The sequence below is a fragment of the Acinonyx jubatus genome, chromosome D1, assembly GCF_027475565.1.
Source record: "Acinonyx jubatus isolate Ajub_Pintada_27869175 chromosome D1, VMU_Ajub_asm_v1.0, whole genome shotgun sequence".
NCBI lineage: Eukaryota > Metazoa > Chordata > Mammalia > Carnivora > Felidae > Acinonyx > Acinonyx jubatus.
This window is the reverse complement of record NC_069390.1, coordinates 51,201,645-51,229,193: the sequence shown is the minus strand read 5'-3', so window position 1 is coordinate 51,229,193 and position 27,549 is coordinate 51,201,645. Positions and strand designations below refer to the sequence as shown.

General features: G+C 42.5%; 1 protein-coding gene across 28 annotated transcripts in view; it reads left to right on the top strand.

The window, feature by feature from the left end:
- The first annotated feature begins 1,693 nt into the window (after positions 1-1,693).
- The window catches only part of DNHD1 (dynein heavy chain domain 1), a 97,889-nt gene continuing 72,033 nt past the window's right edge, over positions 1,694-27,549 (top strand). For 27 of the 28 annotated variants that reach the window (XR_008290477.1, XR_008290478.1, XR_003417986.2 and 24 more), the window contains exons 1-9: positions 1,694-1,829; positions 2,100-2,934; positions 7,030-7,203; positions 12,244-12,447; positions 12,527-12,637; positions 14,193-14,349; positions 22,599-22,853; positions 22,963-23,100; positions 23,239-23,290. Coding sequence is in view for 20 of the 28 variants with exons in the window: in XM_053203551.1 (XP_053059526.1) it covers positions 1,766-1,829; positions 2,100-2,934; positions 7,030-7,203; positions 12,244-12,447; positions 12,527-12,637; positions 14,193-14,349; positions 22,599-22,853; positions 22,963-23,100; positions 23,239-23,290 (1,990 nt within the window). In the remaining 8 variants the exon portion in view is untranslated. Of the gene's footprint in view, positions 1,830-2,099; positions 2,935-7,029; positions 7,204-12,243; positions 12,448-12,526; positions 12,638-14,192; positions 14,350-22,598; positions 22,854-22,962; positions 23,101-23,238; positions 23,291-27,549 lie in introns of those variants that run through there. The other variant, XM_053203548.1, reaches the window with a different exon arrangement.

Sequence of the window (27,549 nt, the reverse complement as noted above, 5' to 3'; positions counted from 1 at the left end):
TAAGCAGAGGAGTGACAAGAGCTGCCCTGTGAAAAGAGTCACTGGCTGCTCTGAAAAGAACAGATTGTGGGGACAAGGGTCGAAGGAGGGAGTCCAGTTAGAAGGCTATGGAATAATCCAGGTGAGAAGTGATAGTGACACAGACTAAGGTTGTGGCACTTAAAGTGGTGAGGAATTGTTGGATCCTGGATAGATTTTGAAGCTATAGCCAACAGAATTTGCCAAAGGATTCAACATGGAAGGTAGGCTGAGGTGGGAAGAGAGGGATGGAAAGAGAAATCTAAGGTGATTTCAAGGTATTGACCCAAGCAACTGGAAAAATGGACTTGTCATTTTGGGGGAGGCGGTGAAAGGAGTAGGTTTCTTTTGCCACCGGGAGGGAGGTGGTAGTTAGAAGTCTGGTTTGGACATTTTAAGATTTTAAGTTTATGTTATTTATCAGATATCCAAGTAGAGCCATTAAGGAGGCAGATGGACGTACAAATCTGGATTGCAGGGCAGAGGTGGGACTGTGTCATATGCTGAATTTTCTTTCTTTCTTTCTTTCTCTTTCTTTCTTTCTTTCTTTCTTTCTTTCTTTCTTTCTTTCCCTCCCTCCCTCCCTCCCTCCCTCCCTCCCTCCCTCCCTTCTTTCCTTCCTTCCTTCCTTCCTTCCTTCCTTCCTTCCTTCCTTCCTTCCTTCCTTCTTTCCTTAAATCATTCAGACCTTCCCACACCCCATTTTGGACTTCTTATGATCAAGGATTTTGTCTTATTAGGGGTTTGCTTGTGGGGGAGGTGGTAAGGTAGGGTTGGTGGATATGTGGATGGGGTGCAGGTAGGGTCCCAAAGACATAACTTGCTGGTACTTGGTGCCAGCTAAGACGTTCAGTGAATGCATAAATAGGCACAGGGATCATACTTTCCCACGACGCCCTCACGGTTGCTACTTCCCCAAATCACCGTGTCATTTCTTTTTCAGACCCAGCCAGACTGATCACCTATTCTCAAAGCGTGTGGGCAGCCAGCAGGTTTGGTCTGGGCCGCAGTGCTTCAGCTTCCCTGTCCTCGCCCTAGCCCCTCGCCCTGCCCTTGTGCGACCCCGGACCAGCACGGATGCTGACTCCTCCCCTTTCCGGTTTCTGAGGGTTCCGGAATTCTGGGGTGAAGGCTCGGGCCTTTAGGGACCCTGTAACGGTTCTAACAGCTGGGAGGGGATGGAGCTGCGGGTGAGTCTCCAGCTTATAATCCTCTTCCCTTTGCCCTCAGACCTCCCTTGCCACTGCCCCCAGGAAGTTCCCCTCCTCCCACACTCCCAGGGACCCCCTGCCCCTCCCCCTCTTCTTCTCCCCTTCTCTCTCTCCTTCCTTTTCCTCCTCCTATTCCTCTTCCTCCTCCCCTTCCTCCTTCTCCTCCTCCTCCTTCCAGCTTGGTCCTTTGCCACTTTTTCCTCTCTACACTCCCCCAGCCTCATCTGAACCATGTAGTTCTCTGTGCTTTCTGTTCCCAAGAGCCCCCCTCAGCCCATGTTCAGACAGGTCTGGGGCTTTGTTGCCACAGAGTGACCACCTGTTCCTCCCTTCAGGCCATCCCTGGGCTCCACTCCCAGTGACGTTCCTTGCTGTTACCAAAGTTCTCTGAGTGAGCCCTTTCCAAGTGTGCATCAGTTTGTGCAAGTGATCACTCCTCCATGTGCCAGTCTCTCTGTATGGGCAGCTGTGAGTAGAGTGAGCCTGTGCTTGGGACCCAAGTCTTGGTTCACCAGTTTCTCCAACAGGCAGTTGGGATGAAACCTTACCAGCACATCAGTCTCTCTTCCCTTCCATTGCCTCCTGTACCCCTTACACCAGGTGAGGGGGACTGTGTCCTGGGTGGTGGGAAGGAACTCTTGTGCAGAGAGGGCCCCTGCCTTTGTCTTGGGCCTGCTTCTTACCAGAGTCATTGGGGAAACTGTTGTCCTCTGCTGTTCTGGCTCTGCCCTGCAGCTGCCCTGCAGCTCCATCCATTTCCCTGTCCTAAGTCCCTCCCCTCCCCTGTCCCCCAGCCCCTTAGACCCTGACATTCCTAGCCCAGAACCTAAGGCCCCTTCTCTCACCCCTGTTCTGGGCTGGGCCAAGCAGGTGAGACCCAGCAGCCAGGAGCCTGGAACTGGCAGTCAGAACCTGAACAGTGGGCAAGGTCAGTTCGACAGCAGCTGAATGCCCAGCTCCTCTTGGTCTCGGAGCCAAAGGTGGACTTGTCTCCTGAAGAGGCATCACCTGAAGCCCTTGAATCTCAGCACTCCGTCTGTGTTCCAGACATGGAAGAGCAGCTCCAGGACTGTCAGAGGACACAGAGACAGTCCCCAAAGGCAGTGAGCCAGTCAGAGCAGCCCACAGCGCTGGAGCTCCTGGTAGCTGAGCTCCAAACTCTGTTCTCAGCTGTCCTGCAGGATGGCAGCCCTGCAGCTTGGCACTACCTGCATGCGGTGCTGCATCTGCTGCCTCCATATCGTGTGCTGCTTGTTGGTCACCTTGATTTGCTGCCCTTCCTGGAGCAGCTGTCCCACTGGGCACCCTGGGTCCAATCCCAGCTCCAGCTGGACCTGCTAGATGCCATAGAGCAGGCCTTTCCCCCAGACACCTCTTTGTTAGAGAGTGCCTCACATATTGAGTGCTGTTCCCAGAAGCAGAAGTTCTGTCACAGGCCCCCACACCCAGCCTGCCCTTTTGTGCAGGCCCGCTGGGGTGGGCAGCACGTGGGGGAGGAGTTGGCTACATGGCTGCGACCACTGACACTGCCAGAGCTACAGCGCAGCCTGGGTATTGTTGGTGCCCAGGTGGCCCTGAAAGAGACCTGGTGGCTAGATGGCCTTAGCCTCCTGCCCTTGGCACTGGCCACAGACATCCCCATACGGTATGAAAGCAGGGACACTGATGATGCAGAGGAGGAGCCTGTTGGAAGAAAAGAGACTAAGTAAGTGAGGGACCCAGAGTGGGGCTTTGAGCAGAGGGGAAAAAGAAGAAACTTAACGGGTGCCTCCAGCATCACTTCGAAGTCTAGGGCCAGCTCCCTATTGATTTTAGGCATTAGCCTGAACCCCAAGCTATGCTGGTTGTAGCTGTTTCTTTCTCCCTTTTTGTCTGCAAATAAACCGAGTCTTCTAACTGTTAATCCCCTTCAGGCAATGCAGAAATTCATGAAAATCAAAAGTCAGCTATAAGGAAGCCAAGGCATCAGAAAACAGCTTGAGTTTCCACAGTTTCCAGATCTTTCTCAGATGGTGCTAGAAGCTTCTTTAGTTCTTTTTCTCACTCTTTCATAATCCCTGACCCTCTCCTCTGGGCCTGCCTAGGGCTGGGTGCTGGATGTTGTATACAGGTTCTTCCCTCAGGACGCTCCTAGGTGAATGCTTGTCTGAGGGACCTTCCCACACATTTGTGTGTGAGCTAAGCCAGCCCCAAAGCACGTTAGAGTTGGCAGCTCAGGCAAATGCGACATTCATTCTGACCTTTTCAGAGCCTTCTTCCTGCCCTGCCAGTGTGGGTATCCTGGCCCCTTGAGTGCCAATTGTTTTCCCCAATTGGGCTCTCATTGCTCCTTTCAAGATTTCAGAGTGTCTACAGAGACCTCCTCTTCTGAGAGTTCTTTAACACTAGCCTTAGAATTCCCCCCCCCCCCCATCCTCTGGCCTGATTTTCTTCTTTTTTTTTTAATCTTAAAATTATTTATTTATTTATTTTTTTAATATGAAGTTTATTGTCAAATTAGTTTCCATACAACACCCAGTGCTCCTCCCAACAGGTGCCCTCCTCAGTGCCCCTCACCCACCCTCCCCTCCCGCCCACCCCCATCAACCCTCAGTTTATTCTCAGTTTTTAAGAGTCTCTTATGGTTTGGCTCCCTCCCTCTCTAACTTTTTTTTTTCCTTCCCCTCCCCCATGGTCTTCTGTTAAGTTTCTCAGGATCCACATAAGAGTGAAAACATATGGTATCTGTCTTTCTCTGTATGACTTATGTCACTTAGCATAACACTCTCCAGTTCCATCCACGTTGCTACAAAAGGCCATATTTCATTCTTTCGCATTGCCAAGTAGTATTCCATTGTGCATATAAACCACAATTACTTTATCCATTCATCAGTTGATGGACATTTAGGCTCTTTCCATAATTTGGCTATTGTTGAAAGTGCTGCTATAAACATTGGGGTACAAGTGCCCCTCTTCATCAGCACTCCTGTATCCCTTGGGTAAATTCCTAGCAGTGCTATTGCTGGGTCATAGGGTAGATCTATTTTTAATTTTTTTGAGGAACCTCCACACTGTTTTCCAGAGCGGCTGCACCGCTCCCACCAACAGTTTGCCTTCCCACCAACAGTTCAAGAGGGTTCCCATTTCTCCACATCCTCTCCAGCATCTATAGTCTCCTGATTTGTTCATTTTAGCCACTCTGACTGGTGTAAGGTGGTATCTGAGTGTGGTTTTGATTTGTATTTCCCTGATGAGGAGTGACATTGAGTATCTTTTCATGTGTCTGTTGGCCATCTGGATGTCTTCAGAGAACTGTCTATTCATGTTTTCTGCCCATTTCTTCACTGTATTATTTGTTTTTCGGGTGTGGAGTTTGGTGAGTTCTTTATAGATTTTGGATACTAGTCTGGCCTGATTTTCTAAGTGCTTTGCAACTTGTCTAGTACACATTCACTGGGAAGAAGCGTAGCTTTACCTTTAATCTGGATTGGCTTCCTCAGTTTTTGCTCTAAGTTTATGGCTGGGTCAAATTTTTTCCTAAAATCTTAAAGCTGTAATGGTGGACAGATAGGTAGGCTCCTGGGGCTCTGATAGAAGGGGACAGTGCTGACAATTCATATCTTGAAGATCCCCAGCAGATCCTTTCTTTTTCTAAGACCTGCCCTGTGCCCTGAATATGTTTCCTGGGAGTATATAACTAAAGTGAGAATGGACTGAGATGTTGGAAAGGGGTCAAGTTCTTTGCTTTTCTCTTTGGACCTGGTGATAAGTCTCTGAGGCCTAGCTAATGTGGCTTAGCTTGCATGAAGTTCTCCAGGTCTGTTCTTCCAGACATCCATTCATTCAATAAGTATCACTGGAGACCCAGTACGTATTAGGAACTGCTAGATGCTGGAGATAACAGACATGAACAAGACACACTCATTCTCTTTCTTTGGGGTTTTATAGTTCAGTTGGAATAATATTAAATAAGTTGATGCCAATAAAATATAATTTCAAATTGTGGTAAGTGCTATATAATAAAGAGAACACCGCCTTTCCCCTGGCTGCTCCTGTGTGTGTGTGTATGTGTACGGGTGCGTGTGTGTGTACATGTAGGGGAAAGCACATCAGAGGCACTTTGGTTTAGATTGAAGTTATTAACAAAATATCTTGCAGGTTATGAGGTGAAATAAGAGGAGAGTTTCAAGGAGGGGGAAGCAGTTAGTATTAAATGCTACTGAAGCAAGTAAGAAAAATCTGAAAAATGTTCATTGGTTTTAGTAACAAGGAGGAGGTTGGTGAGTGATTTATTTCAGGCAGTTTTGTGAAGGGGAAGCCAGATTTTAGTGCATTCAGGAGCAAACGGGAGATAAGGAAGTAGAAATCACATTTTACTATTCTTTCATGAAGGTTGGCTTGAAAGGGAGAGAGAGATAATGGGACACTGGTGTCTGGATAGGCCTCCTAAAAAAATAAGATAGATGTTCATAGCCCCTTACGACAATGCTTGAGAAGTGGGTGTTCAATATTTTTTTGCACAGTGCATGAATAAATATAGGCTAACAATAAGAAAAGAAAGAGATTGAAAATATAGCATGAAGAGAGGATAAAGGATCCACTTCACAAATGGAGGAATTAGTCTTACAGAGAAGAAAGGGCATTGCTTCCTCTCAAGTTGATTAGGATGGGAATCTGGGCAGATAAATGTGTGGGAAAGCAGCTGAACTAGGGGAAGTTAGTTGATGGCCAAGAACCTCAGTTTTCTCTGGGCAGGGAAGGAGGCAGGGAAGGGAATGAGGTGGGGCCTGGCAGGGCTGGGCATGGGAGTAGGTAGAGGTCTGGAATAGCAGCTGAGGGGACTGAAAGATATAGGGTGCCTGAGGACTTGTATGAAGATACCAGAGCAGCATGAGCCCATAATTGAGATCAGATACCAGGAATCCATCGAGGGGCTGATATTCCTGGTTCAGTAATCTTCTGAACCAATTTAGATCATGTAGGACTCTTAACTGTTGAGGAAATGAAACTTCAGTAGCTGTTACACGGTTCAAATGTCCCGATCCAACATCAAGGTTACAAGCCCTATTGTTGATATGAACTTTTAGAATAGGATGGCACTGTTATCTCTGGGGTAACTTGTTCTGTTGATCTAGGTTTGGGTCAATTAGTGACATTGCTATATACTTGACTAGTATAGTCCAGGTATTCAGTTTTTGGTTTCTTGGAAAATTAATTTTTATATCAATTTTGTTGGCTGGTGTTGAAGGGTAAAAAGACTGAAAGTACTGGTGTAGGCTTGAGGGGATTGAAGAATGCACCATTGGATCCTGGCTGGAAAGGAAAGGATGTGAAACTAGAAGTTAGGTGGTGATGGGGGAAGAGCAAGAAAGACTCACAGGCATGGAATCATGCAGAGTTGGAAAGCAGGCATAATGGGGGCAATGGTTAGGAGATCTAGGTTAGGAAGCAGTGGTGGAGAAATCAGGCCTGTGGGCTTGCTAGATGATGAGCTGGGAAAACAAAATATTCCCATTTCATTCAGTATTATATAATAATAGCTTCATAGTAATCATAAGAAGTCCAGAATGATTATTCATTTGTCAGAAAGGGAAGTGTTGTTCATTGATTGGTCTATGTGAATATAGCTGCTTGACGGTATTTGCTCTGTATGTGAATACCTTTGGGTATAGGTGGTAGGGTAGGGTATAGGCTCTGACAATACTACATCACATCCTCTTCAGCATCCAATCTGCTCCTCGTTTCACTGCTAACAGTGGCAAGCTGACTCCTTGCTCTGTCTCTTTTCTCCTGATTTTTTTTTTTTTTTTAAATCATACAGGTCTCAGCTTGATAAACAAGTTCCTGGGAAGAAAACATTACAGAAGAGAAGCTCTGGCTTCTCATTTCAGACTTCCCTCCTGGGTAGCCAGGTGATGACCATTATGAAGACAGAGAGATACCTGAAGAAGATCCACTTCCTCTATCTCAATGTAGCTCCCAGCCGGCACTTTAGGTAAGTCAAGATGGCTTTTACTCTGGCCACTCCCTGTTTTCCTCCCATGCTATCTCCCACCCGGCTTCCTCTCCTTACCCACTCCTCTCCTGACCTTTCTCTTCTCTGGCTGCTTCTCCTCTGTCTTCCAATTTGCCTCCCTCTTCCCTTCTCAGCTTCCTCCTTTCCGTTCTGCACCTCTTCTTTGCTCCCTTTGCTCTCACAGCCTTTTCTACTTTTGGTTCTGTCTTCTTTATTCTGTCCTAAAATGGTAGAAACATTTGGTCGTAGCCTCGGAAGGGAATTTAATGGGGATCTCTTCCAACTCCAGTGCACAAATCTGGTGTTTGAACAGTGAGGGGAAGCTTTGAGTTTCCCAAGGGGCCCTGTTCCTTAGACTGAACCAAGCTCTGCCTTCTTTTAACTTCTACCTTCTGGTCCTGGTTTTAGCTCTGGGGCTATAAAAACAAGTCCCCTCCTTCCACATGACTCAGGAAGTGTTCATTTTCTTCTGTTAGCTCTAAAATTTATGTATGTCTCAAAGCCCTGTTCAAATCCCATCTCTTCTCAGAAATAATAATTACCATTAATCAATTTTTTCCCAAGCATTGTGCTGTTACTATTTCCATACATGAGATGAGCACCCTGAGGCATAAAGAGGTTAAGTAACTTGTCACATACTAAGTGGTAGAAACAGACAAACCTAGCACTGTCTTAACTCAAAAGTCCATTCTCTTCAGCAGTATGTCGTGTACCCTCCCAGAAGGCTCTGTTTCCTACATACACTGCTGTCTTTCTCCTGAGCTTATGTAGCACTAATGGGGCATATCCATGCATTTACTGATCAGGTCATTTAACAAGTTCTCACTGAAAGCATTGTGCCAGTTATTAAGCAGTTGTCTTTTGGCTCTTCTCTCACTACGTCATGACACTGGGACTGAGACTGCAAACTTTACTCCTTTTTCAACTGGCCTCCTGTTAGGTTGTTTTGTTTTTTTTTTTTTAATGTTTATTTATTTTTGACAGAGAGAGAGAGACAGAGCATGAGCGGGGGAAGGGCAGAGAGAGAGGGAGACTCAGAATCCAAAGCAGGCTCCAGGCTCTGAGCTGTCAGCACAGAGCCCAACACGGGGCTCAAACTCACAGGCCAGGAGATCATGACCTGAGCCAAAGTCACGCTCAACTGACTGAGCCACCCAGGCGCCCCCTGTTAGGTTTGGTTAGTAGGGGGTGCTAGAAGGAGACTGGACAGCAAGATAAGAGAAGGAACTTCCTCTTTCCCTTGCTTGCTCCTTCTGTCAGGATTGGTCCTCCACCCTGGCGGCAGTGGGCACCTTCTGAATTAGCCTCTTCATGATTCTGACGGCACCAGCGCCAGCTGGGTGGCACCTGCCCATCAGCTTTCTGTATCTTGACTGCCCCTCCTCCAAACTCCAAAGGCACTAGTACCAGTCTGGCAGCGCCTCCAATGAAATCCAGGCCCCAGGTCTACAAGCCCCTCCCCCAAGCTCATAGCTTCTGAGAATCCAGACCCCTTCCCTATGTTCCTCTCATTCTCGAGCTGGCATCCATTCCTGCGGTTATTGTATCAGTGCCACCTTGGTGTTCCCTTTCGGCTGTTTGTTTCTTTGACACCTTAAAAAAAAAAAAAAAAAGCTCTCTATTAAATTCACTTTGTTGAAATGCCCTGTTTGGTTTCTGCTTTCTTGATTGGACCGTTACTGATATCATGAAAGGAAAGGAGCCTCAAATATGGGATTCTGATATTGCCTTGGTAATGTCCTTGGCCTTGAACAGTACTGAGCTCCGTGCAAATGGTGTATAGGGTCCTAGTAATCCATGCCATGTAGTGGCATCACAGTTAATGAAATGATCACTTGTGGCTGACTGTGATGAACTACCTACTGACACCCAGTGGCCAGCCACCACACCTGACCAGTAACAGTGGCGGTGTGGGACGGGATGCTTACTGACTGCAGTGGAGAGCTCACACCAAGAAAATTACAAGCTTAGAACTTTTAAACTATCAGCTCCATCATAATCAGAGAAGCAGCACAATCAAAGATAATTAGGCACACGGAGAGACAAGAAACCATGAGCAAGAGAACTAAAAGGCAGTGAATAATTATAGGACGAACATCTGCCAAAGAAGGAAATCCAGTGAAGTGAGTTTAGCATTTGGTGGTGCTTTTCCCCAAACAGAGGCGCCTGTGGATCCCACTATTGGCGATTGTGTGTCAGTTTTACCGTCAGCTCCTGAGCCGAGCTTTGGTAGGCACAGACAGCCAAAGATCAGAGGCTGCAGCTGGGGACCCACACCCAGGAAAGCCATGTTTTCTGCTTCAACCTATAATGTGACCAGGGTACAAACCCAGAGCCCACGGTATTTAATTTGGACTTCCCTGATGTATCCATACAGATGATTTTCATATTTTACCAGTTTATTTTGCCTTTTTCTACTTGTTCTCAGGTGAGAGTGTTCTAAATTTCTAGTGCACCATTAGTTAAAGCAGAACCCTGCCCTTTATTGTTTCCTTTTGTTTCTTGGACATGTAGTGGGTTTTTTTTTTTCAATGTGTTTGAATTTATCAATTTTTTCTTGGATTTGTCCCAGGTTTTTTAATTAAGTTTTTCATTTTAATTCTAACATAGTTAACATATAGTGTTATATTGGTATTTGTCCTGGATGTTAATTCATACTCAGATAGGAATTTATTTCTTCACTTCCTTAGAGTCTTCATTCAAGTGTCACCTCTCCCTCCCTCCCCCCTCCCCCCTCCCCCCAAAACTCCTGTCCTCCCCTGGCATTGCCAACCTCCTCTTCCTGTGCTTTTCTTCCCCTCTCATTTATTATGTTTATCATCTTTCTTCTTCAATAGAATGAGAGCTCTGTCAGGGCAGGGATTTTTGTTTGTTATGTTTAACAGCATACCCTGAGGGTTTAGAACAATTTGGCATAGAGTAGAGACTCAATAACATTTGTTGAATGAATGAATGAATTATCCAGAGTAGGAATAGGCATGGAGGCAAGTAGATGATGAGTTCCATACAGAACTTGCTGTGTTTCAGTAAAGCAGAGAGCTTGAGGTGTTTGGGAAGCAGTTGAATACTCTCTAGCATCACTTAATACTCCCATTGATCTGAGCCCTCTGAGGGCAAGGACTATGTAGCAGTTATTTTTATGTCCTCATCTCCAATCACAGCACTTGGACAGAAGGGAAACTCGATAAATGATTTAATTGAATTCCATATGAAGTCAGGGGATGAATTTTTCCTGTTTACTGCTATATCCTTAGTGCCTAGCACAGTCAAATGAGTAACTATCCCCCAAAGGAGCACTCGCTGTGGGGAGTGAGAAGAGTACCGTCTATCCTGACCGTGTGCAGGAAGAGTAGCATTTAGGGGTGCCTGGCTGGCTCATTCTGTAGAGCATGGAACTCTTGACCTTGGGGTTGTAAGTTTGGTTGTACAATGTTGGTTGTAGAGATTACTTAAAATCCTAGAAGAAGAAGGAGAAGAGGGAGAAGAAGGAGGAGAAAAAGAAGAAGAAAGCAGCTTTTGAAAAAGAGAAAAGAAAGAGTAGTGTTCATTAAGAAGGTCATAAGGGAAGGAATGACCCCTTGGGGGAGCCAGGGTTCAATTAGTACAGGAAACTGTGGGAAACTAAGCAGCCCAGTGGTTAAGGGAGGTGACTTGAGTCAGGTAGATTCAGTTTTAAATCCTATATTCTTTCCTTAACTATCTTGGAAAAAGTTATGGCTCCTCTTTGTTTCAGAAGAAATGGTTTGGGGAAAAAGAGTACTTGGGAAAATCTAGTCACTTTGTCAGAAAGGAAACAAAGTTTTACATGACTTGACTTAGTGAGTTCATTCTGGATCTATCTAAATGTTCTTCAGTCATTTGCTTAATCATGTATTCTAGAAAGTTGAGAGGGAAGAGATAGAAGAGGGCCATTTTATCTCTTAGGCATTATAGGCATAGGAACTGGGACATCAAAGCTTATAAAGGGCTTTCAAATATACTTAATGCTTAAGTATATTATTGGCTCCAAGTTATGAAAATAAAACTGTAAAATAAAAGTTGATAAATACTTTATTGAATGTGCCCAAACAGCATTATGCTAACCAGTCCCCTGCAACTAGATACAACTATATAAATGGCATTTAGTTTGGGAAGCAGGTGCATTGTGCTGAAGTAAGAGAACTTAGTAGGATTTTAAGGTGGCTCCGGAGGTACTTGAGTGGTTCTTTTGGTTGCAGTTTTCCTCTTTATTTGCCTGTGACGAGTCTTCTATTCACCCCCTGCTTTTCCCCATTCTCAGTTACTCCCAACAGCACCCACTGATTTTCTCTGCATGTTATTTCAGTACCTAGAGATATACATATTTTATCATCTCTAAGATGTACTTTTTTTTTTTTTTACATTTTAACATCTCTGAAATTATGATGCATCTTACAAATTGATGGAGTATCACATTGGTAGCATTTTCATGTTTCATTTTTTTTTTTTAACACTGCAGCTTACAACTGATGGCATCTTAGGTTTGATGGAATGTAAGGTATCTGGATCTGGAGATATGATCTTCTTAGACCTGGCTGGGTGCCTTTTTCTTTCTTCCCTTCCATCTTTGGCTTCCATTTATTCTTAATATTTATTTCCTTGGGGCACTTGGATGACTCCATTGGTTAAGGGCTCGGCTCTTGATTTTGGCTCAGGTCATGATCTCACGGTTTAGTTCGTGGGATGGAACCCTGTGTGGGGCTCTGCACTGACAGCAGGGAGCCTGCTTGGGATTCTCTCTCTCTCTCTCTCTCTCTCTCTCTCTCTCTGTCCCTCCCCCACTTGCTCTCTCTCTCAAAATAAATAAATAAACTTTTAAAACATTAATAATATTTGTTTCCTTTTTTGAGTTTGAAGATCATTCTTTTCTCTTTCCCTTCTTCCCACTTTCTTCTGCCTTCATTCCTGCTGCCATGTTTCGCCTCTCCATCCTTCTTTTGTCCCTTCCTGATGTCTGCAGGAGTTCCCAGGGCTCCTGCTGACCAGAGCTCTTTTCTAAAGGCCCTACAGCCTAGTGGTGGTGCCACCCAAGAAGGTGAACCCTGAGTACTACATCTTCTCTCCCTTTGGGATCCTGCATGTCCATCCTGTGGAGGGCAGTGAGACGATCACGCTGGGCACCTGGCACCGCCATTCTGTCCTCTGGCAGCAGCTCCAGTCCATCCCGTTCTTCAAATATTGCCTCTTATACAAGGCCTTGGCTTGGTAGGTGGTGACAGTACGGGATGTGGGGAGAAGTGTTGTGGGGAGCAGTAGCATGCTGTCGCTGCCCTCTGGTCTGTAGTTGGAAGAGGAGTGTGAAGTTGCACGCGCTGCACCGGCACCGGACTTTCCTAGGGAAGCATCTGCTCTTTGCTGTGCCCCACTTTGGAGCTGGGCTTCTGCATATTAGCAGGTAAGGTCTTCAAAATACAATGTCAATGGACCTTTTGAATTATTGTTACAAAAAAACAATAACATGTTCCTTGTAGAAGGTTTGGAAGACATGAAAAAGCACAAAGAGAAAAAAATCTTTAATCTTACCAACCGTAAATAACCACGACAAACATTTTGCACATTTCCCTTCTGGTCTTATTTTCTATCACATATACGTATGTGGTCATACTTGACATACTGTTAAGTAAGCAGTTTTTTTATGAATAATGTATCTTGAGCATATTTTCATGTAATTAGGTATTCCTACATCACCTTGCCCCAGACCACATAATTATTGAGTATTGGATCTAGGGATGTAACTCAGGTGCCTGAATTCAAATTCTCTGCTCTTCCCATGGTACCTTTTGGGTTCTTTTTTTTTGAAGAAAAGCTTAGTTATTCCTGTTTTCAGTACTTTCTTACTTATCTTGCACTCCTCAGCCACTCTAATTCTCTTCAGTGATAGAAGTTGCAAACTCAGATGCCCACAGGGCCTGAGCCGGAGCTATGGAAGATACATAGTGGATTAGGTGCAAGACATGAGGGAGCAGGGGAATACAGTCTGGAGACTGCATCTAAATAGGACAGTCACTACTGAGTTCCAGTTGTCTGTTGCCTCTGGGAATATGGGTACAGCATGCCAGCTGCCTTGTTTTTCAGGATTTCCTGGAAATCCACATTTTGTTGTAAAATGTCTTAATTTTACCTACTTAACTCAAATTTTTATTAAAACAGTGTGCTGGCCAACTCTTACTGGAACATGTGAAAACATTTTCAGTCTGAATTTGACCCACGGGTTACTAGTTTGAAACCTTTGCTCTGGGAATCCTCCAGTCTAGCCTAATCATCATAGTGTAATTAAAAGCATAAGGGCTTGGAGACTGGACAGATCTGAATTTAAATCCTGAACCCTAGCAAGGACTTTACTCTTTGAGCCTCGTTTCCTGATATAAAAACTAGGGATAAACGTTCCTACCACGCAGCTATAGTGAGAATTAAGTGAGATTGTAAATATAAAGTACCATGTTCAATGCCTTTTAATAGGTGCTGAATAAATGATACCCATTATGATCACCTTTGCTTATTGGGGATCTTTCGTCTTTTTCAAGGATTTTTAGAGATGTAGAATTCTCATGGAGAGAGTAGATAACAGAAGCAGGTTTTCTCAGGGATGGTCAGCCCATAGAGAAGTTAGAGGTTCCTCACCTTTGATCCTAAAACTGATCTGCCCATCTAGATTTTTTGGGCCCTTAGGCCTTTCAAGGAGACACTCTCCTGGCAGAAAGGTCAGTCAGTAAAAACATTTGCACATAACTCCAGGCCTTTCCCAAAGCATTCCCCGGCCAGCAACTTCCTCAGCTTGAATTCTTCCAAAGAATTCTCAAGAGGAATCTGTCTCTGTAGGTCACCAGGAATATTAGAATCTTTCTAAATCTTTGCTTATTCTGCGGTGTGCTGGGCTGGGAAGAGGTCAGAAGTGTTCAAGGAAAGAAGGCTGAGATGCCGGCTCTGACAAGCTTAGCCATTGATTGCAGGCTTCTGCAGGAGCTGCGCTCTGTATCCTGGCTCCCCCGAGACCCCGATCAATGCTATGGGCTGCTGGACCTGCAACGGGCTCTAGCCAAGGAGAACCACAAGGCTCTGCAGCTGCTCCATCGCTGCCTGCACCTCTGCACATCCATCCTGCACCTGGTAAGAGGCTGCAGTGCAATTTATTGTGAACCTTTTCCCCAAGCTGAGCTTGCCAGAGGCCCAGTCTCCTCTTGGCTCACGCTTCTCCTGGGATCCCCTGTGTGGTCTGGACTCTGAAGTTGGCCCAGAGCCATTGTCCTGCCCGGCACCAGCAGTCTCTGTTGTGGGGGTGGATGGATCAATTACAGATGGGCAGAGGCTTGGACCCAACCTTTTCCCTAAGGGTTGGTCCTGGCCTTGAGCAGGGAGGAGAAGGAACATAGCAATGGTTTTTCTTTAGCTGTTTGTGCCAGGGGCATTAGGGAATTTGAAAGTTGGAGTCTGGATCTTTTATGCTACTAGGCTTATCTTTGAACCTATTTTGAATCTTCAGTAGGCCACTGTGGCTGGTAGAAGCATCCGGTGATGGAGTCCTTCCTAATTATGCCTACTTTGCATCCGTGGTACCTGCCCTCTGCCTAGGGCTCCTGGAGGTCCTGCTACATGTTCCTGTCACTATAGTTTGCTGTCTGTCGGGTGGGGCTGGATATTTACCCAGTTCTCTGGCTGATCGCCGTCTCTAGGTAAACTAGATCTGAGATCTAGTACATGAGAAATAATGTACGAGAAGCCCTAGGTAGATTCATACAGGGAAATGGCCTTCAGCCTCCAGACAATAACAGCTGGACCTGACACTGCACTAAGCTGAATGGGGCCGAAGGTGGGGGCAAGCTATTCCATGGCCTTTCTGTACCTCCCAGTTCCTAAATCCCACTCTTGTTTTAATGTTACAAAAATATTAAAATTTTTTAATAGTAGTTTACTTTGGGGGTGCCTGGGTAGCTCAGTTGGTTAAGCATCCAACTCTTGATTTCAGCTCAGGTCATGAGCCCATGGTTGTGGGCGTGCTGGGCATGGAGCCTGCTTAAGATTCTCTCTCTGCCCTTCCCCTGCTCTCTCTCTCTCTCTCTCTCTCTCTCTAAACATAAAAAATAAATAAATAAAAATAGAGGTTTATTTTGTCAATTAAGGTAAATTTTGCATGCAGTAAACAAATTGTAAGTGTGCAGTTTGTTGAAATATTTACATGTATATACATCCATGTAACCACCACCCAGATCAAGATGTAGAACATTTCCAGCACCTCAGCAAGCTCCCTGGTACTTCTCCTTTCAATACCCCCACAAAGGTAACTACTACTCTGATCTCTGTCACCATAGATTAATTTAGTCTGATTTTGAATTTCATATAAAAGGAATCAACATTTTTTTTTCCCTCAACATTATGTTAGCAAGGTTTATCCATAATCTTCTAGGAAGCAGTGGTTCACTCTTTTGTATGCTATGTAGTATTTCCTGTATGAATATACCACAATTTATTCTCCTATCGATAGACATTTGAGTTTGTTTCAGCTTTTGCTGTTATGAATAATGCTGATGAGAACATCTTTTAAAAAAAAATTTTTTTTAACATTTATTTATTTTTGAGACAGAGAGAGAGTATGAACAGGGGAGGGTCAGAGAAAGAGGAAGACACAGAATCTGAAACAGGCTCCAGGCTCTGAGCTGTTAGCACAGAGCCCGACGCGGGGCTTGAACCCACGGACCGTGAGATCATGACCTGAGCTGAAGTCGGACGCTTAACTGACTGAGCCACCCAGGCGCCCCTGATGAGAACATTCTTGTGCATGTCCCTTGGTGGACATAAGCACTCATTTGTTTGGAGTATGTGTTCTAGGAGTGAAACTGCTGGAATAAGGTACATGTCTGTTTTACAGTACCAAACAGTTTTCTGGAGTGGTTGTACCAGTTTGTATTCCCCCAACAGTGTAGGAGACTTCCAGTTGTCCTATGTTCTCATCAACCTTTACTATTGTCAGGGTTTTTAATTTTAGCCAAACTGGTATATAGTGGTATCTCATTGTAGTTTTGTTTGTTTGTTTGTTTGTTTGTTTTAGAGAGAGAGCACATGCAAGCAGGGGAGGGGCAGAAGGAGAAGGAGAGAGAGAAAATATCAAACAGGCTCCACACTCAGTGCAGAGCCAGATGTGGGACTTGATCTCACAACCATGAGATCATGACCTGAGCCGAAATCAGGAGTCAGACACTTAACCGAATGAGCCACCCAGGTGCCCCTCACTGTAGTTTTAATTTGTGTTTCTATGATCACCAAGGTTGTTGAGCGTCTTTTCATATGCTTATTGGCTGTTTTGGTACCTTCTTCTGTGATGGTCTAAGTCTCTTGTTTATTTTTAACTGTTGTCTGTTTTTTTCCTATTAATATGTAAGAGTTCTTTAGATAGTCTAGATATGCATCCTGTATCAAATATATATATATATAATATATTTATATATATAATATATATTGTATATTATATATATTATATATAATATATATATTATATATATTATATATTATATATATTATATATATATAAAATAGATATTTTCTCCCAGTCTGTGGCTTACCCTTTTACTATTTTAATAGTGTCTTTTTTTTTTTTTTAAGTAAGCTCTATACCCAACATGGGGCTTGAACTCATAGCCCTGAGACCCTGAAATCAAGAGATGTATGCTCTACCAATTGAGACTGCCAGGTGTCCCTTAATGGTGTCTTTTGATTAACAGAAGTTCTTAATTTTCTTGAAGTTCATTTTGTCAATCTTTTTTGATTAGTGCCTTTTGAGTCCTGGTTTAAGAAATCTTTGCCTGCCCCAAAGTCATGTAGATATTTCCTTGTTTTCTTCTAGAACTTTTATTATATTTTCTTTCACATTTAGGTCTATAGTACATTTCAAATTAATTTTTATGTATGGTGTGACATAAGAGCCAAGTTTTATTTTCCCCATTTATTGAAAAAAATATCCTTTCCCCACCTAATTACAGTGGTGTCATTTTCTTAAATCAGATGACTGTATATGTGTGGGTCTGTTTCTAGACTGTCTTGTGTCTGATTAGTCTGTCTTTTGGCCAGTGTCACACCATCTTAATTATTGCAGCTTTGTGGTACGTCTTGATATCTGGTATTATAGGTTCTATAACTTTTTATTATACAAGATTTCCCTGGCTGTGCTAGGGTCTTTAAATTTCCATATCAAGTTTAGAATCAGCTTGCTAATTTCCACAAAATAATTTGCTGGGATTTTTTTTATTGGCTTGTTTTAAATTTGTATATCAATTTGAGGGAGAATTGATATCTTAATATTTCATTTTCTAATTCATATACATGGATCTCTTCATGTATTTTGATTTCTTTAATTTCTCCTACTGAGGTTTTATAGGTTTCCTATAGAGGTCTTGAATATATTTCATTAGACTTATTACTAGATATTTGGTATCTTTTTGTTGCTATTGTAAATGGTATTTTAAAACATTATTGTTTTCTAATAGTTGCTACACCATACACAAAAATTAATTCATGGTATATAAAAGACTTAAGTGTGAAAAGAAAATCCAAAAAGCTTTCAGGAGACCATGTCACATGTTTATTATCTCAGGGTTTCTTAAGATATTAAAAAGTGTAAACCATAAAAATATCAAGACATTTGTCTGTACTAAAATTAACTTTTTGGGGTGCCCAGTTGCTTGAGCGTCCAACTTTGGCTCCAGTCATGATCTCATGGTTCATGAGTCCAAGCCCCACGTGGGGCTCTGTGCTGATGGCTCAGAGCCTGGAGCCTGCTTCAGATTTTGTGTTTTCCTCTCTCTCTGCCCCTCCCCAACTCATGCTCTATCTCTCTCTCAAAAATAAATAAACATTAAAAAAATTAAAATTAACTTTTTAAAAAGCACCATAGGAAAAGTGAAAAGACAAGCAAATGCAACATGTAGAGCCACTTTCTGTGCTGCTGTGTGGATGGAATGGAACTTGTCCCTGTTGGCAGTCACCCCAAAGGTGAGGGGTGGCGCAGGGGAGAGGGAGAAGGAGTAATCATCCCAAATGGCAACTGAATTGTTATAGAACCAAGCCTGTACTCTGTGCTAATAAAAGCATGCTGCTGCCCAATAAATTGTAGCATTATTAAATAACTAAAATACATTTGAAACACTAAATAAATAATGATATAAAATGTGAGTGTTTGGTAGATAACCTTTATCAATTTTTAAGGATGTTCCCATCAATTCTTAGTTTGCTAAGAGGTTTTACCACGAATGGGTGTTGAATTTTGTCCAGTGATTTTTTTTTCTGATTCTGTTTAAACGATTATGGGAATTTTTCTCCTTTAGTCTAATATGGTGAATAATTGGTGTTACACCAGCTTTGCATTACTGGGACAAACCCATTTTCTTTTTTTCTTCTTACTTCTTTCTTGTATAACTTTTTATTTTGATATAAGTTCAAGTTTATTAGGAAAGTTGCAAGGATAGTATAATAAACTCTCATTTACCTTTTACCCAGATTATTAGTTTGTCTTATTTATTATTTCTGCTCTTTTTCTTTCTCTATGTAAGTATACATTATTTTCCTGAACCATTTGAGAGTTTTAAGTTGCACATGGTAAGTTCCCTTACCCCTAAATATGCCAGTGTGTTTCTCTTTAAGAACAAGGACATTTTCTTCCACAACTCCAGTGCAATGATCAAACATTAGGAGATTTCACTTGGATACTATTTTGTTATCTAACCCATAGTCCTTCCTAGAAATTTGCGAATTATTCCAAAAATGTCCTTTATAACTGTTTTTTTTTGGGGGGGGGGGTTGGGGGGGGTTGTTTTGTTTTTTGTTTTTGTTTTTGTTTCAGGATGCAGTCCAAAATTGTGCACTGCATTTAATGGTCACTTCTCCATAGTCTCTTTCATATGTCACAGTTCCTCTGCCTTCTTTTTGGCTCCTTGTCTCATGGTGGGACAGCCGTACAATAGGGTCTTCATTCCAAAGCCTCCTCCCCCTCCACATCAGAACAAGAACAGCCTTTGCTGAGCTCTTGCTTGGCACTTTCCCCTTTCCTGTTTTGCTTCCCTCTTTCCCTTGGAGGTTTGTTTCCTGAAGATCATTCCTTTAATAAATCACATTTCCCCAAATTCCTCTCTCAGGCTCTTCTTCTAGGGAATTCAGTCTAAGAAAATGTATATATTAAACCAAGCTCACTCATTGTTCTGTGCAAATATTCTACCACCACAATGATTTTTTTAATCCACCTTATCTTTCAGTTTCTGAGAGATGCATGTTAAAAACATCCCCTCCTATGACTAGATTTGTTCATTTCTCCTTGATGTTCTTTCATTTTGCAACATGTATTTCAAAATCATGTTGTATGCATAAAGATTCATAATAGTATTTCTTGGTGACTTTATTGCTATGAAAAGTCTGCATTCTGTTACTACTTTTCTGCTAGAGTTCTCTTTTGTTTGAGGTAAACTACATCAGGCATTTGCTCCGTGTATCTTTTTCTATTAGTTTGTTTTCAACCTTCCTTTGTTATTTTGTTTTATGTGTATCTCTTACAAATAGCTGGAAGACATTTAGTCTGAGAGTCTATGTTTATCTCATTTATTATGATGACTGATAGGTTTGGACTTATTTTTTCCATCTTATTTTGATGTTTTTTATTTCCTGCAATTTCTGGTTGATTCTTCCTTGTGTTTCTTGTCTCTTGGTGGGTTGTTTACATTTTTGTTGCCATTATTGTCCTCTAATGATTTGGATGTTATACATTTTATTTTTCTCGTAGTTGCCCAGGAACCACTCAATGCCTATTCATCCTTCTTAGTTTTAGAATCTTGATTGTTTCTTTTCATAAACTTGTAGCTGGAGGAAGCCACTTAACTCTGTTCAGGGCAATGAAACATAAGTGGAAGTCACCGAGAAAACTTTTTAAAAGAGGCATATCTAACTGGGATGTCATAGTGAGCATTTACTCCTGACTTATTGTCTGACCCTTGGATGAAATTTTTGGTGATAGAGAAGCTTTTACACAATGATAAAGGCAAAAGTCATATTAAAGATGGAGGAGATGGAACATAAAAGGAGCTTTTTTTTTTTATGTTTTATTTTTGAGAGACAGAGAGAGACAGAGCATAAGTGAGGGAGGGGCAGAGTGAGGGAAAAACAGAATCTAAAGCAGGCTCCAGGTTCTGAGCTGTCATCACAGAACCCGATGCAGGGCTTGAGCCCCACCAACAGTGAGATCATGACCTGAGCCAAAGTCGGACGCTTAACCGACTGAGCCACCAGGTGCCCCAAAACGAGTGTTGTTTTTATCGATACTGTTGGGCCAATATACCATTAAGGGATTTCTTATTGCATTAAATAAACCTTTTACTTGCTTAAACCGCACTTTTTTCCAGTTTTCTCTCACTTGCAGCTGAATCCATATGTAAGAAATGTATACACCTGCTCAAAAGATGTAGCTGTTCCATTTCACTTTTATAACAATGTCTCTTTCATGTCTTTTTCTAAAAGCACTTTGTCAGGAAGGCCTTCTCTGGGTCACCCTATTTAAACTTGCAAACCCCCACTATCACCAGCATCCCTGACCCCTTTTTCTACTCTGTGTTTCCTTTGCTCATAGCACCTATAACCTTTTTACATAAAATATAAATTACTTCTTTATTATTATATATTATTATATTATATATTATTGTATTTCTCCCCCCACCTCCAAGAGGGTAGGGATTTTTATTTGTTTCATTCACTGATATATCTGTAGTGCTTCTTATAGGTTATGTTATATAGTAGGTGCTCAGCGAGTGTTTTGAGTGAATGAATGCCATGTCTTTCTCCCTAGCAGAATAAGAACCTTTACTGTATTCTAATTTCCTTTCTCTCCTCTCTTCCTCTCCCCACCCTCCACCCTCCCTATTCCACTTATGTTCAGATCTACTGGAATTTAATTCTGGATTGTTATGAACATTCTTGTTTTGTAGCCTGCTCATTTAGACCTGGCAATATGTTTTACAAATGTCTTTGCTCATCAAAGCTTCTTGTAGCTCTTATATTCATTTTCCTCTGTCAAAAATATACTGTTGTTTCTTTTGTTTCATTTTTTTCAGAGAGAATCTGTGGATGGTAAATGTTTAGAGTCTTTGTATCTCTAAAAATGTCTTTATTCATCCCCAAATTTCAGTGTGATACTGTGGCTAGATACAGAATTACAGGTTAAAAAAATTCCTCAGAACTTTGAAGGTATTGAAGATATTGCCCCTTAGTGGTGAGGCTTTAAAAATGTATACTGATTACATACTTGTGTAGTAATTATTGTTGCTTTGTGTATGGTTTTATCCTAATTGGCACTCAGTAAGCCCTTTCAGCTTGAGTGATACATTCTTTTTATATGTCCTGTGGAACCACCTGTGCCAGGCATTATGTGAAGCAATAAATGCAATAAGATGTGACAGAGGCCTCGTCCTTGTAGAATTGCCAGTGCAGTGCACGAGTGACACGAGTAACTAGCTAGTGGTGATGCGTCGCACTATGGGCTGTGAAGTGGGAAGCACTCAAAGTATGGAGGGTATTTCTAGAGCGTGAAAGAGAACCTCTTGTCAAGCCCAAGGGCACATTTGTGTATGATGTGTGGCTCAGGCCTCAAGTGCCTTATGTCTGGGTCTCAGAAGACTGGGGTTTGAGCTCAGGTTGAGCAGAATACAATCTAATCACAGAGTCTACTGAGCATCAAAACAGACAGGAGAGCTTCAGGGACAGAAGGTCCATCTGGCCAAGCATGTCTTCCTGGTGTCTCCCCTCTGTTCCTCAACAGGACAAATCCTGAGAGGTGGCAACTGTCAGCAACCTCCCAGATGTGAGAAAGAGCCACCAAGAGGCTCTTAGACTTTTATCCCACATTCTTCATCCCCCAGTGGAAAGCCTCTGTCAGTGCCCCGAGACAGCATCTGCTGTCACGTAAGGAGTATTATGCTAGCCAGCAGGCCACACCTCCCAGCCCTGCTGATTGGAATCTGTGTCCTGGAATTATTGCCGAGCCCTACTTATCCAATCTTTCTCTTCTTTTGTGTAGCCTGTGTGTTAGTAAGCTTCTCTGTTTACACACGCACACATTTTCTCTCTGAGTTCGATCCTTGGGGCCTTTAGCAGACAGGCCTGGCCTATTAAATTAGCACTGTGGCCTCTCAATGTATGTTCTCCATTTTGCATCTTCTCTGGTCACTAAAGGATTTCAGGGGCTAATCTCTACCAAAAAGCAGCCTTCCGTGGGTATATCGAGGTGCTAGGTTTCAGACTCTGAGACCCGAGAGTTTTGCACAGGCCAGCGGGTAGCCAGTTTGTTTTCTTTTCCCTTTGTCCAGTGAGTTTTCCACTCTCTATTCTGACAGGTTCACGAGGATACGTATCACATGCAACAGGGCCTGCAGGAGCGGCTGAAAAACTGCAAGAGGATCAGGACTGACCAACTCTCGGTGTATCTTCAGAAGGTACAGGGCCAGCAGCTGGAGCAGAAGCTGAGGCAGACAGAGGCGTGGTTGCTGCGGCTGGGACAGTTGGCCCGCCTGGTGGACCACATGATTGGCCAGAACCTTGTGTCTATCATAGAGGAGGAGATAACCTCCTTCGTGGCCAACATCCTGCAGGTAAGGGAGTGGATGGCATGTGTGGAGGCGGGACAGGCAGTCAAGGCCACATGGCAGACAGCAGATACTGACCTGTAGCCCCACGAGCTGTCCTGACCTTTCTTGACAGGCGCCAAGGCAGAATCCCTTTCTCTCAGCAGAGCTGGTCTTTGACGATTGTGGCCAGCTGTCTCATGAGCCATGTATTGAAAACATGATCCAGATTCTAACTGGGGGCCTGCAGTCTGTCAAGGCCTCTGCCCTGAAGGTATCCTGGACTGGGCAGGGGGGCTGGCTGTAGGAATTCCCAATTCTAATCCCCTGTGTAATCAGAAGTTCTCAGCCTGGTCTGAACTTAGTTCCTTGTTTTCTGTTTCTGCCCCCCTCTACCTGCCTTGGTGTGAAGGTAATGCAATCTACAGACCTGAAGACCCCCTGGGACTCCTTGATTTCTGAAGGTATTTAAGTAAGGAGACACAGACAGGCAGGTAGGAAGGGTGGAAGGAGCAGGGAGAGTCACATGCACAGTGCCAATGGCATGGCCACAGAGTCAGGCCTTAGGTGTGGAGGGAGCAGCTATGACCTGGGTACTGCACACAGGTGTGGGGGGCGGGGGTTAGAGAGTGTGGGTGTGTCTTTGCTCACTCATGCCTGTGCTTGTGTGCATGTGTGTGCATCCAGTTGAGTGGAATGAGAGGTGTGTAAAAGAATGTAAGTACATTGTCCTTCCTCTCGTTCATTCAAACTCCGTGAAATTACTCTCTAATGTCATAATGGCATTTTGTTTACTATTAAATTTGATTGCCAAGTAAATTTGTATTTACTTGAAGAACTCTGCTTATTTGATATTTGCTTTATTTCAGACAACTCTTTTTCATTTCATGTAAGATAATCTATTAGTATTGAGCTATTATGGTGACCAGTTATTACTGGCTTTCAGTCCTCAAACTTGTTAACAATCAGGGAGGAAATACATGTTCACATTTCCTTTATTTGCAATACTAACCCAGTTACAAATAAAACTATTACATGCATTCAGGCACCTCTGACATGTAAGTACTTAACCCCCACCACCGCCTTCACTCAACTAGTATGTTTTCAGCAGGATGATTTAAAGACATGAAGTTGGGCGCCTGGGTGGCTCAGTTGGTTGAGCCTCCGACTTCAGCTCAGGTCATGATCTCACAGTGTGTGAGTTTGAGCCCCATGTCGGGCTCTGTGCTGACAGCTTGGAGCCTGGAACCTGCTTCGATTCTGTGTCTCCCTCTCTACCCGCTCCTCCCCTGCTCACACTCTGACTCTCTCTCTCTCTCTCAAAAATAAATAAACATTAAAAATTTTTTTTAAAATAAAGACATGAAGTCAATTTTAGGAAATAGATGACAAGGAAGTGGAAGGTTCATTGAAAGCAGCACATGTCTTTTACAAATCACACCAATTGGGGCATATTTGTTCTCAAGTGCATCTAGGTTAAATGGTAGAGACTATTGATATTTGTTTTACATGGTCAGTGGAAAGAGGTAGGGCTCTAGAACCAAACACATTAGTTTGCTAGCCTGTAAAATGGGAATTAGGTATTTTTGTTAAAATACCTAACTTGCAGCATTAAAAGAGGTGATATGTCTAGTATAGTGCTCAGCACATAATGATACATGCTAAAGATAGTAACTTCTTAGCATTATTAGTATTAAGGACTGAGGAAAACCAGATATTTCACATTATTCTCTCATATTTTTTACTAATTCATGTTTTGGTATATTGTAGTATTTTTCTTTGAATGGCAAAACAAGCAAAAACCTTAAAATTTTATTCTAAATTCTAATGAAAGTGAAAATATTCACTTGCAATGTCCTGGGTTATCCTGTCTACTTTTTTTTTTTTTCTTTTTTTGAGAGAGAGAGAGAGAGAGAGAGAGAGAGAGTGAGAGAGAGAGCACACACAGAAGGGGCAGAGGGAGAGACTCTTAATCACGCTCCACGGTCAGCGAGTAGCCCAACTCAGGGCTTGATCCCACAATCCTGGGATCATGCATGACCTGAGCTGAAATCAAGAGTTTGACGCTCAGTTGACTGAGTCACCCAGGCGCCCCTATCCCTTCTACTTTTAAAGGATCACCATGGACTGGTACATTTAGGCATGAAATGTCCTGATGCTTGTTATCTTACTTTCAGATGTTTTTGAGGAAAGAGAAAAGGAAAATCAAAGCAATGTGGGCAAAATGTTAATAATTGTTGAATCAAAGTGGATGGGTAAAAGGGGTTTGTAGTACTTTTAAACTTTCTTACATATTTGAGATTTTTCAAACCCAACATTTGAAGGAAAAAAAAAAGATCAACATGGAAAATCAAAGTAATATCATGGAGGAACTAGAACCAAAGTTCTGATTTAGGATTTTTCTTAAATTCTTGATGAAAATTGGAGTAGTATTTAATAAAACTAAATATCTAGCAGTTAAAACAGAACTAGTGGTGTTTAAGAAACATACATCTATCTGAGAAATTTGTTACTTAAGTGAGGCAAAATGTGTACATCGTTTTAGCCAAATTACAAAATAATTTCAGTACCTCTACTTATACATACAAACATGAAAAATCAGCCCCTTACAGTAGAAACTTACACACTGACTAGAGTCTGACCCCTAGAAGAAGACTCAATCTATTACTAATAACATAGTTGCAAGATGTCTTGCAGTCTTTAAGCTTCATTCTCCAACATTTTCCACAGAACAGTCTTAGTACTAGAACCAAAAAAAGATGATCAATATTGTTACCCTTACAATCATTTCAGGAATTTTGAGCAGTTTAAAACTAGGAAAATACAATCAGATAATGATTCTTCTCATCTGGCAGGTGTCAAGTTCAGGAACTTAAGGTTCTTACATTAACTTTACCCAGATCAGTGTATCTTTTTGATATCTGTGGTAAGATAAATCTGTTACACTGAGAAGGGACAAAGGATTGCTCCATTTTTATTATAAACTCTTTCCTGTATGTTTTGGTTGGGGTGGTGTTGAAGTTAGCGTAGAGATAGAATGTAAACAATTAAACTGTCCTTACTGTATATTTTGGCCAAGGGGCTACATGTGGCAGGAAGGGTCTCTTGGGAGTGTGACACATAATGAGTATGACCAGCAAGAGGAAGAATAGAGGTAAGCATTGTAACAGTGAGTAGACCAGAAATGGAAGAGAAGAGACACTTTTTTCCCAATCATCCTGTAAGAAATACTGAAGACATGAGAAGTATATAAATATGTTTGACGAGAAGCTTTTGCTGCTCTGTGGACTAAGCAGCAGTCTGAGTGACTCAATGTCTGAGTGACTCATTCAAGGAAACCTACAGTAAAGGTCTACATTATTTGTTTTTTCACAGTTAGATTGATATTTAAAAATGCAGCTCCAGGTTGACTTATACACACACACACACACACACACACACATTATACTGATACATATCTATTTTAAATTGAAGCCCAAATCCCTCAGTGGTGACAGGTAATTTATGTTTCTTTGATTTAATTGATATCATATTTCTTATCATAAGAAAGCTTTATTTGACTCTTTCTTTCACTTGGCTATGAAGTTGTTAGTGATTTCTGTTTTGTTTTGTTGGGATATTGCATTCACCAAGTTGTATTAAAAATACACTAGCTTTTCTTTCCATGGCCCAGAATCACACATGAATTGACTGTATCGCACCATATTGCTTGAGTGCTCCTGTGGGTCTTGGTACCTTCAATCATAGCTCTTCAACCTTGTCTCGTGTTTTGGAGCTCACAAAACAGAAAGTTACCAAATTCAAAGGCAGAAAAGATGTAATAGCACCACTCTTCACAGAAATGGAGACTAGAAAGTCAGGAAGAGAGCCACATCTCTCAAATTGCTGCTTATCCTTTTATCTCTACTTCTCTCTGTGCTTCTTCCCAGTTCCCCTGATTCTCTCCTAAAACTAGCTGTCTCTGCTTTCTTTGAACTTTCTGCTCCCTTATAACTATTGCTTCCAAATGACTTGGGCGTCCTGTGGTACCAACCCCATCCTTGACTCTAGATGATCTGTCAGTTAGGTTTTCCTGTATGTGTGACTGACTTATTTCAAATTTTCAAGAGAAGGAATATGATTGATTTAACCTACCCTATAGAGGGAACCACATATCCATTAGCTCTGGGAAGGGGAATGGGTTGTGTTACAAACTAGTCGGTTTTAGCTACAGGTAACAGCAGATCCTCTTAGAAGGGTATGTATAGTAGAGGAGGCTCCAATCTTTAGCTATGCTTGTATTGGCTATAAACCTACATTATGTAGGCCTAAATGTGCAAGTTGGGTTTGGATAACATGTTTCTAGCTCAGAGCTACGTAAGCAAAAAGAGGAATTTATTGGCTCCCATAACTAAAAAAATACATGGATGCAGCTGGATTCAGGCTGAGCTGGATTCAGCACCCAGGCAATGTCATTGAGGCTTTATTTCTCTTTGTCTTTTGACTTTGCTTATGTGTTTGAATTCTGAGTCACCGAGAATGCTTTTAGCTGGAAGTAACAGAAGTCCTGAGAGTAGCCTAACAGTGAAAACAATTCTCACATAATGAGAGGTCTCCAGGTAGGTGCTTCCAGGTTGTTTCAGTGGCTCAAAAATGTCATCAAGTATCAGGTTCCTCATGTCTGTCCCCTGCTCCTTTCTGGTTTTAGCTATAGATAAGGGCAGAGCCTCTTAGAGGGGTGTGT